This window comes from Stegostoma tigrinum, chromosome 18, assembly GCF_030684315.1.
Source record: "Stegostoma tigrinum isolate sSteTig4 chromosome 18, sSteTig4.hap1, whole genome shotgun sequence".
In the NCBI taxonomy this organism is placed as follows: Eukaryota; Metazoa; Chordata; class Chondrichthyes; order Orectolobiformes; family Stegostomatidae; genus Stegostoma; species Stegostoma tigrinum.
Window position 1 is genome coordinate 39,924,387 of NC_081371.1, and position 20,559 is coordinate 39,944,945.

The following is a 20,559-nucleotide window of genomic DNA, read 5'->3' on the forward strand; positions in this document are numbered from 1 at the left end:
ACAAACCATAATCATACAGCAACTGATTAAATCAGTCTTTATGCTATTGATTGAGGCAGGATTGATGGTAAAGATACATAAGGAATTCTTTGTTTTGCATATAGTACCATAAGACCTTTAATGTTCAATAGAATTACAGAACAAGTCTCAGTTTCATATTTACACAAAGGTGACACCTCCAGTAAAGGTGACACCTACACATTTCTTCACTGTAGTGCCAAATCCAGCTCTGACACAGTTGTAAGTGCTATCAACTGAATTAAGTTGACATACAATGAAGGAACTGACAATCTAGCCTCATTGCTGTTTTACATTGAATGCTGTTGAATTTTCTCAGGCTGGTTAAAATCACAAAAAGGAAGCAATGCTTAATATAATTGTATTTTTCAGTTCCAAGTGCTCCTAAGAATCTAGAGATAATTGGCGTTCAATCAACCTATGTTATTTTGAAGTGGACACATCCTGATATTATCCCTGGGTATTTAAGGCTTTTCAGGATTATTATACAACTACGCTCTGCATTGTGCATGAACTGGGATACTCAAGGATGCCTTGAAGCTGAGAAAACTCAAGATCATAACATTGATAATGATAATTACACCATGGAGGCAATTGTACATGGATTAAAGAAATTCCGATGGTACAGATTTAGGGTTGCTGCCAGTACTAATGCTGGATTTGGCAACTATTCAGCTTGGATGGCTACAAAAACAGCTGTTGGCTGTGAGTATAGGTTGAAATAATTCCCAAATTATAACAGCAATGTTCATTTTGCTGATAGTTCCTATATATTAAATTTCAATGTTGCATCAAAATAAATAATGTCATCTTCATATGATTTAGTTATCAATGACAAAATGATATTTATTTAAACTTCTAGATTTTCAGCCTATTGTTTATAATAATGAATTTTTGATAACTTTGATTTCTTTTTACATTGTGTGAAATATTATCTGACAACAAGAGCTATGTCAAAGTGAAGTATTTTGTAAAATGGCTCCTTATGCCTGTTCTGTATGTTTGCATGATGTATTTCTATGTGGTAAGTCACTCTTCTATGTTTGAAAGTACAAAAGAAATGAATTTATCTTTAACTTCTGACAGTACATTTATGAAAAAGATGCAACTTTAATTAAAATAGTGTGTATTTATTCTTGAAAAAATTGACACATTCAAGTGGTTTTCAACCTAAATGACAGGCATGACTTGTCTATTAATGGATTTCTCTTGACTACATGTTGTGAGGATGAGCCACAAAATGATATGATATCCAGATTTACCTTCAACCTGTCCTAGCTGCAGCTTCTGTTGCCTTATGGAAGGAAAGAAGTAAAGACAGCCTTGACCTTTGTTAAACCCAAATTCCAATGCAGCAATAGAGGCATGATAATCAGGAAATGATGGTTGTTAGTTACAGAAAATGCATTATTGTGGAAAGCAGAGAACAGTATTCAGAACAGGAAGTGCATAGCTTATCCAGGAATGAGAAAATGAAGACAGAGAGTTCTTACTGGACAAATTAATATGATTTATAAGGAGAAAATATAGCAGTATCCTTCACCAGTACTTACTGAACTTGATTTAAAACTACCTTAAATCATACTTTGGCAGTTCCTGGTGTGCCAAACAAAGTTCATTGAAATTCTTCCAAAAGAAGTCATGCGAAGCATATTTTCATGTTATCTACTAAATAATGGGGGTCATTTAGCTCAGTTGGTTGGGTGGCTGGTTTGTAATGCAGAATAACGCCAACAGGTTGGGTTTAATTCCACATCAGCTGAGGTGACAATGAAGGACTCTCCCCCTTCATCTCTTCCCTCAGCTGACGGGTGGTGACCCTCAGGTTAAGCCACTACCAATCATCTCTGTCTAATGAGAGAGCAGTCCTATGGTATAGTAAGTCCACAGTATCAGTAAAGCAGAAAGCATATTTCGATATAAGATATTTGTCTCACATGCATTTCACTAATTAGTTGTGTTTTGAAAATTAGAAAGGCCTGGACTTACTATAACTTTAGACTGATGCAACACTGTTGTGGTGGCTCATTGGTAAGCACTGCTGCCTCACGTTACCAAGGACCCCGGTCCAATTCCAGCCTCAGGCAACTATCTGTGTGGAGTTTGCACATTCTCCCCGTGTCAGTGTGTGTTTCGTTCGGGTGCCTTTTTTTCCTCCCGCAGTCCGAAAATGTGCAGGTTAGGTGGATTGGCCATGCTATATTGCCCATAGTGTTCAGGGATGTGTAGTTTAGATGAATTAGCCATGGGAAATTGCTGGGTTACGGGTAGGGTCTGGGTGGGATGCGCTTTAGAGAGATGGTGTGGACTTGATGGGCCAAATGGCCTGCCTCTACACTGTAGGGATTCTATGCACATAAGTAAAATGAAATGCGAACTTCTCAGTGCTAAAATTCAAAGAGGTTTGCACTGTGCTCAAATTTCCTTGATTTTTGTTCATCGTTTCTGTGAAACTCCTGCAAAAACTTCTGTTTTACCTGCAGTTTCTTGAAAAGTTATACGCATTTGAAGATGCCCAGGATCTGTACAATGTAATTCAGGAAACAGGATATACCAGGCTACAGAAGAAGAGCTGTCTAATTTAGCTTTGTGAGGAGGACCACTTTGGGTGGCATAGTCGCTCAATAGTTAGTACAGCTGCCTCACAGCACAAGGGACCCAGTTGACCACTGTTCAATTCCAGCCTTGAGCATCTGTTTATATAGAGTTTGCACGTTCTCCTGTTTCTGCTGGCTGTTCCTGTTTCCTCCCATGATTCAAAGATGTGCAGGTTAGGTGGTTTGGCCCTGGTAAAACACAGGGATTTCGGTGGATGTTCTTCAGAAAGTTGGTGCAGGACTGAATGGTCCTTTTCAATACCATAGGGGTTCTTTCGTTCACATTTATATGTCCAATATATAGGAAGTTACTATTTGCTTTTCTTCTGTGGCATTTGGTCTTCTCTTTTTCTTAAAGAGTAAAACAGAACAACAGATTAACAGGTGTGATGAAGAATTACTGGACTCAAAACACTAACTCTGCTTTCATCCCACAGATGCTGCCAGAACTGCTGAGCTTCACCAGCAATTTGTTTTTCTGTCAACAGCTAATAATTGGGCAACAAGCTGTGCCATCTATTGTCATTGTCAATGACTCAATCTGACTATCTTGAATAGAAGCAGAGGAATTGTACAATGAGACACATGCAGTTTCCAGGCTGATGGATAAAAGGACCATTGAAGTTCTGAAAGTGAGGCTCTGCTGCAATTCATACGAGGTCTCTAAAATTAGAAATTGGTGCACCCTTCAAAGATTTTCTAGTTTTTAAATTAATTTATGGGATCTGGGTGTCATTAGCTCGGCCAGCATTTACTTCCCATCCCTAATAATCCTGGAAAGGAAGGCTTCTTGAACTACTGCAGACCTTTGGTATTTTGTAGATGACGTTCGTTTTGCTTGTTGTCTGGAGAGGGTCTTGTAAGTTCATTAGCTGCTGTTTTAGTGTGTTGGTGGGTTTGTGGGCTACCCTGATGCCAAGAGGTCGGAGTAGTCTGGCAGTCATTTCGGAAATGTCTTTGATGTAGGGGAGAGTGGTTATGGTTTCTGAGCCCATTTTGTCTGTTTGTTTGGGTTTATGACAAACAGACAAAACGGGCTCAGAAACCATAACCACTCTCCCCTACATCAAAGACATTTCCGAAATGACTGCCAGACTACTCGGACCCCTTGGCATCAGGGTAGCCCACAAACCCACCAACACACTAAAACAGCAGCTAATGAACTTAAAAGACCCTATACAGACAACAAGCAAAATGAGCGTCATCTACAAAATACCTTGCAAGAACTGTGACAAACACTACGTTGGACAAACTGGCAGAAAGCTAGCCACCAGGATACACGAACATCAACTAGCCACAAAATGACATGACCCACTATCACTCGTATCCTTACATACAGATGAGGAAGGACACCACTTTGATTGGGACCACACATCCATCCTAGGACAAGCCAAACAGAGACATGCACAAGAATTCCTGGAAGCATGGCATCAACAAACACATTGATTTGGAGCCAATCTACCATCCTCTGAGAAAAAGAACAGGAAATGGCATCACCAATGCAGGAAATGACATCACCAACCCAAGGAAACCTAACCAGATAAATAGAAAGCGGGACATAACACCAGCGCTTCATTGGAGGCTCACTGATGATGCTACCTAGAATGGTGACAAAACATCTGAAAACTAACCTTCCAGCTCAGCGATCAAACTCACATCCAAAACCTCAACCTGAGCTACAAATCTTCTCAAAACTTGCGAGCTTTGAGGATTCGTACGATGGTTTACTTGCCACAGAATTCTCAGCCTCTGGCCTGCTCTTATAGACACAACTTTCAGGTATTTGGGGCACTTCAGGTTCTGATCAATGGTAAACCCCCAGGATATTGATGATGAGGAACATACCTCCAGTAATACCATTAAATATCAAAGGACACTGGTTGTGTTCTCTCTTGTTGGAGGTAGTCATTACTTGCCAATTGTGCAGCAAAATTGTTGCTTGTCACTCATCTGCCCAAGCCTGAATGTTGTACATGGCTTATTGTATTCGGACAAGAACTGCTTCAGTATCTCAGGAGCCGTGAATGGTGCTGAACATGCAACCATTTGTAAATGTGCCCACTTCTGAACATAAAGTGGGGGCAAGGTCATTGAAGCAGCTGAAGATGTTTGATTCTAGGACACTGCCCTGGGGATCTCCTGTAGTGAGTACCTGGGGCTGAGGTAGTTAACCTCCAACAACCAAAAATACCTTGTTTTGTGCTAGGTATGACTACAATCAATGTACAGTTGTCTCCCTGTGTAAGTAAGGTATTTCTCAAGCAGCCTTCTTTTAGTCGAGTACCAATTAGTTTTGGATCCCATGTGTGAACCGAGAGGCAGCTGTTTCCTCAGCCTTTGGGAAAGGGGATACATCATTTTCCATTGTCATTTCTGCTCAGTGAATCACCAGTTGCTAATTCCTCAATACTTTTGATTTCACTCCTTCAGATGAGTGCTGGAAGAGAGGAACCAGGTGGTGTTGGAAACAATTGGTACAAAGGAAGACACAGCAGCATACAACAACTAGAATTAGTGGATAGACCTTCATCCCTATCCCCCACTATTATCTTCAAATACAGAGAACTCTTCCCCGACCATTTCCAAATCATTATCATTCTCCTTTTTGTTGTGATGTAACTGCAGAAAAGAAAGATGGCAGACACTGAAAATGCTATTATCTTCCTCAGGATTAAATAAAAAGGGAAAAGGAGTGGTAGTTTATAGCTGTGTTCTCAGGTGATGGTACATACACCCAGTTACTGACCTGCAGCTTTAAAGGACTCATCAACCATACCATCTTGTAGGCAGTGGTCAAAAAGGTTTAAGGATGGTAGGGATACCTCTCTAGTGCCCAGTGTATGCTGGCCATTGTAAATGAAATGAAGGAAAATCTGGGTTTTTTCATTGTGCCAAATGTTGTCAAACAGAAGAAGTCTAGTTTGTGGGGCTTGCGAATGTCAAAAGAGAGGGATGGATTCTTATGCATTAAAGGGGCTTTATAGCCAAGACAGGAAGTTCGAACTGTATTTGGCCAACTGTATTTATCATTTCCTCATATTGTTGACTTTATGCTGGTAAAATACAATTAATAACAGGAGGAACTTAAATGACTTGTAAAATCTATTTAAACTTACACATTGTCTGTAATCCATCCAACCAGTTTTTGCATGATTGGTGCTTCATTCTCAACGACCTCTTGGACTTTTGTTTCATTCTTACCCATGTTCATCAATGGCTCCACTCCTAATATTCTCTGAACATACTTGTTCCATTAACATTCCTTACTGCTTTGCACATGTACAACTCAATCACTGTTCTGTTCATTCATTTCTGTCTTTGGTTATTTTTTGCTTTCAGGGCAATACAACAGAATTCTTTTGAGAATGTCCACCTTTTCATGAATGGCATCTGCAATCAATGATTTCTCATCAGTTTGAAATTAACATTTGATTGGATTTTCATTCTCTTTATTCAAATAAAAATTGACTTGAAGCATTTTGGCTCTACTTCCCTTCTGAAATGTTGAAGTGGTATATATAGGTTTGATTTGTTCCCAATTATCATGATGCCCAATATATATTCTAATCCACAGTGAAGAAATGTAATTTTAAAGCAAATCGTAGTTGTAAAATATGGTTAAATATACTGTTGAATTTTTTCTTAGAAGTGTTTTTAATATTGTGCAGCATGGCATTGTTCATTCAAAATTATTCTTTGAGAAATATTTTTATTTTTACAGATCCAGACAGACCTCCTGAAAATGTTACTGTTACAGTAAAATCCTCTGACACCATTGAGATTAGCTGGGGAGAGCCTGCAATTTTCACTGGTCCAACGTCTTATCTAATAGATGTAACAATGGTAAGGGCTTTGCTTTAACTGGCACAAAAGCAAGAAACTAATTTGATCTTTGTACCATGCCTGTTTAGAAAAAAAATATGACAACAACGTTGCCCTGAAATTTCAAAAATAAATTCAATTTATTTCAATGTGCTGTTTGGATGAATTGAAAATCTTGTTATTACCATTCTGTAGATAATAGAGGTTTAAGTTGTTTGTCCCTCATGGAACTTTATATTTGTAAACCTTTAAAATAATCAGCCACTTTGTTTTAAATTATTGTTAATTTCTTCATCCTTGCTCTTTAGTACTTTGGCTGATTTTCCTTAATGTGACATTTGCCTGCGTGGGTGAGTCTTGAGTCAGCTGTCAGGGTGTCTATGCTAGGAATCCAGAACTCTCTCATTACTATGTTGTTTATGTGGCAGCCACAGCTCAGCTGGCAGCACTTTTGCCTCTGAATCACAAGGTTCTTCAGCCAAGTTCCACTCTGGCATTTGGGCACAAAAATCAATGCTGACACACCAGGCAACGGCATTGTTAGTTGTGTAGTCTTTTGAATGAGGCTCCAATTGCCTGCTGAGTGCGTATAGAAGTTTTCATGACAATAGTTCTTCAAAGGGCAGCAGAGTTATCAGTGTAATAAGGAGAAAAGATTGTGGGAATTTGTCAAGTGCATATTGGCTGCTGTGCTTCCTGCACTACATTTCCAAAGCTCTCAAATTGGCTGTGAAGTGATTGGAAATGTTGGTGCAAGTGAAAAGCATGATAGGTGCAAGTCTTCATTAATCCTCCTGAAGCTCAAAGATCTAGACTTTGTTTGGCTGACCTTTTCACGAAGAGACAAATTTGGAAATGGATCTTAAAGTAAGTCATTGATTTTAACCTGCATCCTACAATGATTGCAATTCCACCAAATGGTCACCAAGGCATTAAATAGTTAATTTATAAAAATAGCCGTTTTCAGTTAGCTTGTAGGAACTAAAAGCGTAGTATACTGCTGGCAAGCAGCCTTCCCCACCAGCTGCACAAACTGGGAAGATCATCTCTAATGCATGCATCAAAAATGTTATTTTCCAAATGTAAAATCCAATTCCTTCAAAATAAAAATTGGAATCGTGCTTATTAGCTTAAACACTTGTGGAAGATAAATGTCTTTTTATCTTTATGCTATCATTGTTAAATTGTCAAAACAGTGTAGGGGAGAGTGGTTTGATTGTCAGTGTAGGAAATGGAAGCTTGGTTAGTGCATCAATAACATCAGTCATGGTCAGACCTTTGTGGGGTTAGAGTCATAGCTGCCAAAGAGTACCATGTAACACCATTACACAGCTTTAACTGACCAATTACTTCAGCAGCTGTACTTGAGCACAAATAGTGCCGAATTAATAGGCTAAAGCTGAATTATTCAAACATGGATACTGATAAAATAATTGTTACACAATCTGTAGTGATTGTGATAGAAATATGTTTGCAATTCAAAATGTTTCTTGGCTCAAATTTATTAACACTTTGTAGCAAAGTAAGTGATGGAACACTGCTGGGTTTTAATGAATTCAGACAATTTGATTCAGCAAGATTATTGATTTTGAAAACATAACATTGATTCAATTTCATCAAGAGGTTGGAAATAATGAGCTGAACTATCCTATACTTTGGTGAAATGTAATTTTCATGAGCATCATTGAGAATTTCCTTCCATGGGTCATGACTTTAACTGCTTGCCTCATTAAGTGTACACATGAACTTGATGCACTCTTCTCACTGAATCATGTTGTCACAGTGGTGGAAGTACTCATCACTGCTGGGGCCTCCCACAGTCACACAATGAGAGTCATATATAAACCCCAGTTTGTACCACTTCAAACTCTACAAAGCTACAAACCGATGTTCAAAGTATGCTGCCAAACTACTATTCTACAGGAGACAGGACTCCCTTTTGGGGACAGGAATCTGGAGTTCTCAGCAGTAAGATAGTGCAGAGAGGGAGGCTGCCCTCCTTCAGGTCTGTGAAAGGAGTCCATGGCACCAAATGCTGCCAGTTGGAAAGAGAATGCAAACCAAGTCAGTATGGTGCCTTCTGAGCTCCACAGGATGAGTGCAGCCATGTTTTCTCTACTACCATGTATTCACTGTAAATCTGCCATTGCACATGCCATCCACAAAGGCTAATGGTCTACCATTCTCAGCACTCAATGGCTCTCACCCACCTCATTCTCCGAAACAGGTACTCTCATCACTCTTAGCAATTTCTCCTCACTTACTTGGGACACCTCATCACCTTTGCTGCTCTGGCACCACCACTAACATCTCTTCCATTTGCTTTCATCTCACTCAAGTCCACCTTTTGACTCACTGCAGACAAAAATTTCACACAAGAGGACAGAGAGGGCAAAGACAGGTGACGGGATAGCTGACCATACCAGTACAAGGAGAGCATCCTTGAATTTGCTGGAGAGGATTAGGACTTCCATGTTGGGACAACTAAGAAAGCTCAGTTGTGTTCTGTTGCTCTCCGTTTATCACTCCTATGAACATGTTCTTAACATGCTCAAGCTTCCACCCTTATTGCACAACCACTTCTCTTGCTCTTTCAGCCAAGCATCAGTGGCACTGAGGGAATAACCCCTCAGTTCATCAGCTCCCTCTTCACTTCTTCAGAAGTGACCATAGATACTTCAGTGGATACACCTGACTTTCTCCTGCCCCACTCAGCCCAGCTGACAGGCTTTTACCCCAGTGGATTCTCTTTCTAGATTAGACTGAAAGGCACAATCTGGTGATCACGTTGCCACCATTGTCTCCAAAGTTGATCGAGAAAGAAACTCTGTGCAAATGCACAAGCAGGAACGTGAATAACAGTTAGGTTTATGTGGGATACTGAGCAAAATCAATTGAATATTGGAAGACTCCACCAACATTATCAGTACTGTGTTGGCTCTGGCATCTGTCTGTCACCATGGACAGGGTTCTAGCCATTATGGGCCCCAGCTGTAGTGAATGTTCAGTGGCTGCTGGAAATTCTTGTAGACTCAAACTTCAATGCTTTAAATAGCAATGCTCAGCATTAGTGACATTGAATAGAGGGGCAAGGGACCTTGACTTGACTCCAGGAGCCTTTTCCTCTCATAGAGACTGTGTGGTAACAGTAGACACTCAGGCAGAAGAGAAACAACTGCAAGACCTGCTGTCAAGTTCCAGGAACCTTCACTTCTTCTGTGTGGCCTACAATACCCAACCCTGTGGAAGTTATGCTGAGGTGGTTGAGCATGTGTTAGAACAGGACACCTCCTAGCATCTCAAGTAGCCCAAAACCTCCAGGAGAACAGGGTCCTGTGTAGGGCACGTTTTCCGTCCCCTGGTGCAGACACTGGAACTGCACCTCCACCTCGTGAGATGGACTCAGAAACAAAAAAAAATACACTTAAATGGCACAGTTGTCCTTCATTGTATGTACCATCTCACATTTGTAAATATAAGTGCACTTTAAATAATGACACATCTGATTGACAATGACTTTAACTGTAGGACCAGATTAAGTAGATGCCTTGTCAGAGTTAAGCAGACACTTCACACCCACCAAGACCATACATGTCATATTGGCAAAGCATAGCTTATTTCTGAAAAGAGTATACACTTTTCTGGGGCAAAGTTCCATTCTGTTTCATTCTGCACCAGTACCTGGGAGAATCCCAGTTGACAGATAAATTAGTCTAGATTAGCTAATAATGAGATGCAAATCCATAGAAATAAGGTCCTCACTGCTTACTAGTGAGATATTCAACTAACCATGAAACCTTGTAGTACCTTTTTTCTCGACATCAACAATGTGATTTTTTTCACTCTCATTGTATCTCCAAAATTTCTCACCTTTAACTTTCATGTTCAAGGGCTGAAAAACATGTCCCCATTTTTCATAAGTCTCTCAATTTTTGAAAAACAAACATACAAAAGAAAAATACAATAATTGTGTATAAGCTAATCTTTGGGAAATTTTTAGAACATCAGAAATTACTGTATGGCATCAACACTTTATTTTTGCAATTTTTACAGGTAGGCAGTGAGGACTTCAACATGACCATTCTTAGATCAGAGAAACAGAACAAAATGTGCGAGGTATCTGGTTTGAAGCCATTCACAAAATACTCTGTCGTCATTGTAGCATTTACAGATAGAGAGGAAGATGCCCGAATACATGGCAAAGCCAGTGAGCCAATCATTGTTCGGACGCTTGAGGCTTGTAAGTCTACTTTATCTCAAACATAAGCTTAGCTTTAAACTATTTTAGGGTCTAGATGAGTGAGGACATTTAATGTTTTTTTATGTGGCAGACTATATCTGGACATGACTAAGTTAAAGTATGCAATGGCTCTGATGAGAATGAAATTTAGTAAATAGACAAAGAAGAAAGTTTCTCAATTTGTTTAATGATTAAAATTCTTTCAGTCATGGATATTTAATTTTAACCGTCGAATCATCTACCAATTTTCCTTTAAGCTGTTTATATTGAATTTTAGTTTCTCTCATTTTTTGGTTTCTCTTTGTTAACTGAATTTAAAAAAAGACTTCCCTGTAGCAATTATGTATTAAGGTCAGCCTTAAAGAGGTAAGAATGGAACTTACGTTCTTCAGGGTAAAGAATTCCTACTCTCAAGAACTGTTAGCCAAACCAAATGGCTAGCAGCTGAGTAAACCTAGCAGTCACAACAATAGGATTATGTTCATCAAATGGGATCACGGACCAAAGGGATAAAGGAGTCACATTTGATGGTGGATAGAGCCTCCAGTACGTATAGAGTGCCCTCTAAAGCTGGTACTCTCCCTTCCTTCCTACCTTTTCACTTAAGATAGTGAGAAAGCAAGCTGGTGATTTTCCTCCATAGTAAGGTAAAAACATATTAATTGACTTGTTAAGGACCTCAACCGACCTAAGAAAGGGTGGGTTGGCTGATGACTCATCATTTCACAGTATTAGAGGAGACAGCTCAGGGATGAGTGGAAATGCAGTGAGCTAGTCACCTTCTATTTTATGTGCTATTGCCTTAAATATGTCTGGCCGTAGGTGTAAAATACATTTCACCCTTGCCACTGGTTTCTAAAATGCTAGTAACCTTTGCTTTTTTACCAGTTTTGTCTAGGATAAGTTCACCAGGTCTACAGACCTTTAGCTGAATTTAATGCTAATTCATTTGGCAGCCCTCTCCAGTAGTCAGAAAGACAGTGTCAATTCTGCCATGGCCATTTCTAGGAGCATTGACAAGAATAAACCAGAATCAGGTTGTTAACTGACCGATGTCAGGTTCAGTGCCTTTAAAGGAGAAGATTCCATCTCTCTGAGCTGCTAACCAACTAGATGGCTGGCATCTCTTCAGTCTCAACAGCCCACTGAGAAAAGTGACCGCTGCTGGGTCTTCAGCAGGCTTTCCATGAAAGATGTCCCAGAGGATAAGTGAATGTATTGGGCTTGCCAGACCCAAGCGGTCCCAGGAAAAAGAAATTAGGGATGTTAATGCTGGAGGGCATGGCGACTCCTTTAAGGGGATAGCCCTTACCATTGAAGGTCTTCGCCACAGGTCATAGGGTACCCAGTGATACACCACTGAGCCCATAGGGTATCCATCAGGATACACTTGAGCTAGAAAATGAGTACCAGTGTGTTGTACCCATCAGGCAGTACAGAGTGCACATTCTCATTGGAATTGCAGCTTCATTCACCTTACCTTGCTTCCAGCAAGGAACCTTGCTCACTGTAAGCACATAGCATGAATCCATGTGTTAATTGTGCAATAACTTACAACCATTTAAGTCAATTGTTGTAAAGTCATACATTCTGCATACCTATACTTCAAATAAGCCACCATTATGCACTTTCTTTCAGTGCCTCAAGACGCACCACAGAATTTTAACCTTCAAAAGATACCTGACGAAGTGACAATGGTTTATGTATCTTTTTTGCCACCATCTCTGCCAAATGGTATTGTTCAGGTATACCAAGCGATTATTGATAAAGAAGGAGAAACATTTGAACGCCATGTAAGCAATCTGAAAATTGTTAAAAACAATCAATCACTGACTGCTGTCATAGAAGGGTTAAAAGGTGGAAATACATACATCATACGGGTAAGAAGTACTTATTATTTTAATTTGAATTTAAAAAATGTATGATCCCAGCTACTTTCTGACAGAACTAGCCATGTTCCAGAATAAGACCTTCATTTTATTTTAAAAACTGAAAGAACTATCGGTGTTCTAAATCAGGAGCAAAAACAGAAGTTGCTGGAAAAGCTCAGCAGGTCTGACAGAGTTAACATTTCGGGTCAGGTGACCCTTTCTCAGAACTAGCATGGGCAGGTAGGTAGTTCTGAGGAAGGGTCACTGAACCGGAAACATTAACTCTTGTTTTTCCTTCACAGGTGCTGCCAGACTTGCTGAGCTTTTCCAGCTTCTGGTCATGATTTTATTTTTTCTAATTTTATCTAAATAGTCATTTGCTGAAACATAAGCATAAAAGGCACAGATTTTCTCCAATGAAATGGAAGTTTATTGCATAAAATGAAAGCAAAAGATAAAATTAAGCAGGCCAAGTTACCTAAACATCGAACAAAAGGCTGAATTTCACCAAAAAAATGGCCAAGTGTCAATTTTGGGGAGTTTTATGGAGAATTCCTCTCCAGGAGCTGTAGTGAGTTATCTCATGCAATTTCATGCTGCTTGCCTTAAAATGTAGGCACCAGTTCTCTATGGCATTATCTTGTTATGCACTTGTCAGGTGTGAAATATGCCAGGATCTATCAGTATCTCCACAACTGGCACTTATGCATAATGTCCAACTGTGCACCAGGTCAATCAGCAACAAATAGTACTTCGTAGTACAAATAGGGGACGAAAATAAAAAAATAAAAGGTTTTCAGGGAACTGAGGTGGCATGAGTGAAACTTCATTCCACATAGAAACCAACAAGCTAAATTTCTTGAACAATTAAACAGTTAAAATGTAACTGTGTGCAGCTTAATCCAACTGCCTGCCTCTCTATGCCATTTATATCCCCTTTCCCCCTGGATGATAAAGTAAGCAAATATCCTCACCAAAGTAAGTGCAGAATGAGATCACTTGAGAACTGCATAGTTGATAACAAGGTATAAATCATATGCTGATCCCTGAACATTGCAAAGCTCCCCTATAATATTCCAGAGTATCTTGATTTTATTTTTAAGTGGGGACTATTACATTGAATAAGATCACATTTTAACAGAAAGATATTAGCCGATGTTCTTCTGCCTGCCTGAGTGAACTTCCTTTTTCTGTTTGTTAAATATCAATTCCTTTTATTCCAAGGTCCGTGCTGTAAATGGAGCTGGTGCTGGGCCACAAACATTAGAACAGAAAGTAACTATGGATGTGAAAGGTAAGTATTCTGCTAGTTTTTATCTAATTCACTTTGAAGCACTTCAGTTATTCCTTCATGATTGCGTGAAAAAGAAATGAGGGTAACAGAGAGAAAAAGAGAATTTTCTGGGCAATATTGACACTGCCTGTCTTGTCAAAGACTCCAGAGCCAAAACGCCTTGATTCGTTTTCTTCTAGTATCCTACCATTATATATCAACTTGTGGCTTTTCTAAATTCTTCTTCTGAAAGCGCACAGAAGAATGTAAGACAAGGGTGATAGTCAGTGCACAACGAAAATGAGACATGGGAGTGTTTTTACTGACTGAAGGGGCACTGAGGCCACAGCAAAGTATCTATTTTCAATGCAAATTGCATTGTTAACTTCAAGTTCTAATTTACTCATCTATTTCAGCTTTCTTTCTTATCCTATATACTTTGAGTTACTGGAAGTACAGAGTGATTGGAAGAGCGAGAATTATAATTACAAAAGCCTTCAAAATTATAATGTGGAGGTGCTGGTCTATATCCTGGTGCCATGTGACTTCTGAGTTCACAAGTAAAAACCTGGATTTTCATAACGTCAGAAAGATGCAGGAATCTATCAAAAATGGTAGTCAAGACCCAATTCTGAGATTTTTTGCCCCCTCCCATTCCCAACAGCTCCATTTTCACTGTCTCAGGATTAGGGTACAAGCAATGAGCATGTACCTTGTACTCCTGACCAGCTAGCTTCAGTACAAGGTTAGCCCACTTGTGATGAAATTAGGATCGTGGCCTCTCAGAGGAATAATGAATTATAGGTCATGATTCAAGAACCTTTTGAAAGATATGTTCAGATGTTTTATAGTCCAACACAAACTCCTAGTCAAATTATACCTACTCCATGCCAACTAATGGCTTTCCTTACCCTTACACCCAGCATTATGGCATCTTTTAGCCACCATTCTACCTAATTCCCCAGCCACTCCGATTCACTCAATAAACGCAATGTAGAGAATCACTTGGCACAGATATTTTTGAACTAACCCATTTCAAGATGTTTTTATATACCTGTGGACTTGAACTAGGATGTGGGGGAACTTAAACCCAGACCCAGAAGTAGGTACACTACCGCTGCACCACTTAAACAGCCCCAATCACTTGTCTTACACGGAGGTCTAGATTCGCTTTTGAAAAAACCCAGTCTGTGTTTGATCTTATTAGCGCAAAGAAAACAATACTGTCAATAATGAATAAAGTGGACTAAAATGATAAAAATGCAGGTAAATCACTGCTTCTAGTACAAGATGGGGCCTTGGATGACGAGAACAAAAGGGCAAGTGTTGCATCTTTTACCTTTGAATGAGAAAGTGCTATAGAAGAGAGGAGCTTTTAAGAGCGATGGAGGAGTGGACCAGGGTGTTGCAGAAGAAATGGTCCCTGCACAGTATTGACAAGTGAAGGGAAAGGAAAATGAGTTAGATTATGGTATGCCCCTGGAAGTGGCAGAATTGATTCAGGATAAAGGGAAAATAAGGACAAGGGGAATCCTATTATTGCAGGGTTGGGAAGTTCTGAAGGTAAAATTACAAGATTGGTTCAAACAGAACTCAGGGCCCTGTCAACCATGTGGGAGCTCTGGCGTTGCATGGGGAGGGGGTATGATTTGAAGGCAAAGAAATAATGTTTGGAAGCACCTTTGTGGAAGATGGCATCATTGGAACAAATGTGACAAAGACAGAGAACCTAGAGAATGCAATTGATTCCTCACTGGAAGAAAGGTGTGGGAAGCGTAGACAAGGTAAATGAGGAAGTTAGTGGATTTATAATTGATGTTGGTAAACAGCTTATCACAAGAAATGGAAGCAGAAGTCAAGGATGGGAAGGGAAGAGTCAAAGATGGACCAGGTGAATATGAGAGAGAGAGATGGCAATTAGAAGCAAATAGATTTTTTTTCAATTCTGGTTGAGAGCAAGAAACAGTGTCAATGATGTCATTGGCCATAGGAAGATTCAAACTTTTCTAATGCCATAAAGTCAAAAAAAAACTACCTCCACATAATTATGAATAATAAAAGCTGTCTATTGTTTCATATATTTTGATTTGTAAAAAGCACATCACAAGGGAATGACCAGGTACTGATTGTGATGAATAATATGAAGCACATGCAGCAAGCCTCAGTCTTCATATGCTTTAATGGAATTACAATTGTAGAGAAACCTGCAAAATCCAAATATACTGAGAATACACACTTTTTAAATTATATATATAGCAACTACACCTATTAGCAGCTAAATATTAAATTTTGTAAACCTAGAAATCAATTTATAACATTTTATTTACATTTTCAATATTGTTTCAAACAATGGCTTTCATTATCTCATTTTCTCCACAGCTCCACCAAAACCTACTTTTAAACCAGCTGTTGCTTTAGACAAAAATGGAGCATTACAGGTCACTTCTACAACTATGACTATCAGAATGCCTGTATGTTATTTCACAGATGAACATGGTTCCATCAAAAAAATACAAGTAATAGTGACTGAAATAAGAGGTAAAGATTCATTAATTTTTCCAAAATTTGTCATGAATCAAATGGAAATAACATGTAGGAATTAATTGATAATTGTTCACCACTTTGCCTTAGTGTAACAAAATTACCATTGGTAATATACCATTTTTTTTCTTGTGATGTGATACGTTTGACAATTGCAGGTCTGTTTTTTGGGGCAATCATTCAGATGTAGTAATTTTAAGAGGCTGGTTTGTAGTTAGGAACTTCTGGATTGTTTTGTGGCCACACTGCTTAGAGGCAATGTTAAAAACAGGACTAAAACAGAAGTCGCTAGAAAAGCTCAGCAGGTCTGGCAGCATCTGTGAAGAAAAAAAATTAGAGTTAACATTTTGGGTCCGGTGATCTTTCATCAGAAGGTGAAGGGAAGGAACAATGTGTTTGGTTATGGTGCCTCCCTGGAGGTAAGGTCACTGGACTGAAACATTAACTCTGATTTTTTTCTTCACGGATGCTACTAGGTCTGCTGAGCTTTTCCAGCAACTTCTATTTTTGTTCCTGATATACAGCATCCACAGTTCTTTAAGTTTTCAACAATGGGGCTGATTCCCTGATTAAGCATTTTCAGAGAGAAAATGATACTCTTCAAGAACACACAGCAAGAAGAGATAACGAAGTGTGGAGCTAGATGAACACAGCAGGCCAAGCAGCATCTTTGGAGCACAAAAGCTGATGCTTCGGGTATCTCGGATTCTCTAGCATCTGCATTTCCCATTATCTCTGATACAATACTCAGCAAGAAATTGGGTGGAGAGAAAATCCCAATTCTGCTGGACTTTAGGAGTTCTAAGAAAGGAGTGTCAATCTTAGAGAAGATATGCATGGTGTAGTTGTATTCAGATTTTTAAAGAATGCAAATTATTGCTTACGATATGTTGAGCAACATCTTTGTTTTTATTGAGTTAAAGGCTCCATTTTGAAGGTGAAAGGTTATTTCTTCTTTGGTTTTCTGAGTAATTAGCATCTGGAGAATAATGGGAACTGCAGATGCTGGAGAATTCCAAGATAATAAAATGTGAGGCTGGATGAACACAGCAGGCCAAGCAGCATCTCAGGAGCACAAAAGCTGACATTTCGGGCCTAGACCCTTCATCAGAGAGGGGGATGGGGAGAGGAAACTGGAATAAATAGGGAGAGAGGGGGAGGCGGACCGAAGATGGAGAGTAAAGAAGATAGGTGGAGAGAGTACAGGTGGGGAGGTAGGGAGGGGATAGGTCAGTCCAGGGAAGACGGGCAGGTCAAGGAGGTGGGATGAGGTTAGTAGGTAGCTGGGGGTGCGGCTTGGGGTGGGAGGAAGGGATGGGTGAGAGGAAGAACCGGTTAGGGAGGCAGAGACAGGTTGGACTGGTTTTGGGATGCAGTGGGTGGGGGGGAAGAGCTGGGCTGGTTGTGTGGTGCAGTGGGGGGAGGGGACGAACTGGGCTGGTTTAGGGATGCAGTAGGGGAAGGGGAGATTTTGAAACTGGTGAAGTCCACATTGATACCATTAGGCTGCAGGGTTCCCAGGCGGAATATGAGTTGCTGTTCCTGCAACCTTCGGGTGGCATCATTGTGGCAGTGCAGGAGGCCCATGATGGACATGTCATCTAGAGAATGGGAGGGGGAGTGGAAATGGTTTGCGACTGGGAGGTGCAGTTGTTTGTTGCGAACTGGGCGGAGGTGTTCTGCAAAGCGGTCTCCAAGCTTCCGCTTGAACAGTCCCTCTTCCGCACCTACACAGGCCCCAAACCCCACCTCTTCCTCCGGTACATTGATGACTGTATCGGCGCCGCCTCTTGCTCCCCAGAGGAGCTCGAACAGTTCATCCACTTCACCAACACCTTCCACCCCAACCTTCAGTTCACCTGGGCCATCTCCAGCACATCCCTCACCTTCTTGGACCTCTCAGTCTCCATCTCAGGCAACCAGCTTGTAACTGATGTCCATTTCAAGCCCACCGACTCCCACAGCTACCTAGAATACACCTCCTCCCACCCACCCTCCTGCAAAAATTCCATCCCCTATTCCCAATTCCTCCGCCACGGCCCCATCAGCTCCCACAATAAGACATTCCACTCCCGCACATCCCAGATGTCCAAGTTCTTCAAGGACCGCAACTTTCCCCCCACAGTGATCGAGAACGCCCTTGACCGCGTCTCCCGTATTTCCCGCAACACATCCCTCACACCCCGCCCCCGCCACAACCGCCCTAAGGGGATCCCCCTCGTTCTCAGACACCACACTACCAACCTCCGGATACAACGCATCATCCTCCGACACTTTCACCATTTACAATCCGACCCCACCACCCAAGACATTTTTCCATCCCCACCCCTGTCTGCTTTCCGGAGAGACCACTCTCTCCGTGCCTCCCTTGTTCGCTCCACACTGCCCTCCAACCCCACCACACCCGGCACCTTCCCCTGCAACCGCAGGAAATGCTACACTTGCCCCCACACCTCCTCCCTCACCCCTATCCCAGGCCCCAAGATGACATTCCACATTAAGCAGAGGTTCACCTGCACATCTGCCAATGTGGTATACTGCATCCACTGTACCCGGTGCGGCTACCTCTACATTGGGGTAACCAAGCGGAGGCTTGGAGACCGCTTTGCAGAACACCTCCGCTCAGTTCGCAACAAACAACTGCACCTCCCAGTCGCAAACCATTTCCACTCCCCCTCCCATTCTCTAGATGACATGTCCATCATGGGTCTCCTGCAGTGCCACAATGATGCCACCCGAAGGTTGCAGGAACATCAACTCATATTCCGCCTGGGAACCCTGCAGCCTAATGGTATCAATGTGGACTTCACCAGTTTCAAAATCTCCCCTTCCCCTACTGCATCCCTAAACCAGCCCAGTTCGTCCCCTCCCCCCACTGCACTATACAACCAGCCCAGCTCTTCCCCCCCACCCACTGCATCCCAAAACCAGTCCAACCTGTCTCTGCCTCCCTAACCGGTTCTTCCTCTCACCCATCCCTTCCTCCCACCCCAAGCCGCACCCCCATCTACCTACTAACCTCATCCCACCTCCTTGACCTGTCCGTCTTCCCTGGACTGACCTATCCCCTTCCTACCTCCCCACCTATACTCTCTCCACCTATCTTCTTTTCTCTCCATCTTCGGTCCGCCTCCCCCTCTCTCCCTATTTATTCCAGTTCCCTCTCCCCATCCCCCTCTCTGATGAAGGGTCTAGGCCCGAAACGTCAGCTTTTGTGCTCCTGAGATGCTGCTTGGCCTGCTGTGTTCATCCAGCCTCACATTTTATTATCTTAGCATCTGGAGAATGTTGTTCTCTACACGGTGGCTCAGTGGTTAGCACTGCTGCCTCACAGTGCCAGGGACCCAGGTTCAATTTCAACCTTGGGTGACCGTCTGTGTGAAATTTGCATGTTCTCCCTGTGTCTGTGTGGATTTCCTGTGGATGCTCTGGTTTTGTGCCACAGTCCAAATATGTGCAGGTTAGTTGGATTGGCCATGCTGAATCGCCCTGAGTATGTAGAGTTATATAGGTTAAGTGGATTAACCACGAGAATTGTAGGATTACAGGGAAAGGTTGCCGGGGTGGGGGGGGAGGAATTTGTGTCAGTGTGGACTTGTTGGGTTGAATGGCTAGTTTCCACATTGTAGGGATTCTATGATTAAGGCAGTCAAATCAATAAGACTGGTACCATATGTATCTAAAATATCTAAATAATGCATCTGAGATATGCTGCTGTAGATTTTAAAAAAAGAAATCGTGAATTTTCCTGCATTGTTGGAGCGTGAAAGGTAGGTAAGTATGGTGTGAATGAAAGAATCTGGGCTGAATCTTATGCTGTTCAACTAAGACTGAGCGGTGTTGTGTTCTTGGAGAGTTTTTTTTGTTGCAGGGCCAAGCAGGTTCACTTGCTATAGCTTATCAAGCTCACCTCTTTAATTACTAACCCTGACCCTATGATGTCTGTCATGTCTGATTTCCAACCCATTTTACTATGCACTGTTTTCACAAAAGGCCACTATTTAGCCGATATTCACCCAAGACCCAGTATCCCTTGCATCTGCTGAAAGCCCATTTTGCATTTGGATGAGCATTGGCACTGCCATATTCTGTGAAATCAACCTGGCCGTTCTGGTCAATGCTGTGGCCCAAAGGAGACGTATCTCTTCCTAGATGACTGAGAGAGGAAACCACGCCACCAGACCCTGTCAGCTTGGT

The 20,559-nt window shown here is 41.3% G+C and overlaps 1 protein-coding gene across 6 annotated transcripts in view; it reads left to right on the forward strand.

Annotated features, from left to right (window-relative positions):
* ptprq (protein tyrosine phosphatase receptor type Q) overlaps window positions 1–20,559 on the forward strand; it is a 206,009-nt gene that overhangs the window by 118,955 nt on the left and 66,495 nt on the right. For 5 of the 6 annotated variants that reach the window (XM_048549585.2, XM_048549586.2, XM_048549587.2 and 2 more), the window contains exons 38-43: window positions 391–723; window positions 6,337–6,458; window positions 10,491–10,677; window positions 12,316–12,557; window positions 13,773–13,842; window positions 16,201–16,359. In XM_048549585.2, the coding sequence (XP_048405542.2) occupies window positions 391–723; window positions 6,337–6,458; window positions 10,491–10,677; window positions 12,316–12,557; window positions 13,773–13,842; window positions 16,201–16,359 (1,113 nt within the window). The remainder of the gene's footprint in view (window positions 1–390; window positions 724–6,336; window positions 6,459–10,490; window positions 10,678–12,315; window positions 12,558–13,772; window positions 13,843–16,200; window positions 16,360–20,559) is intronic. The other variant, XM_048549588.2, reaches the window with a different exon arrangement.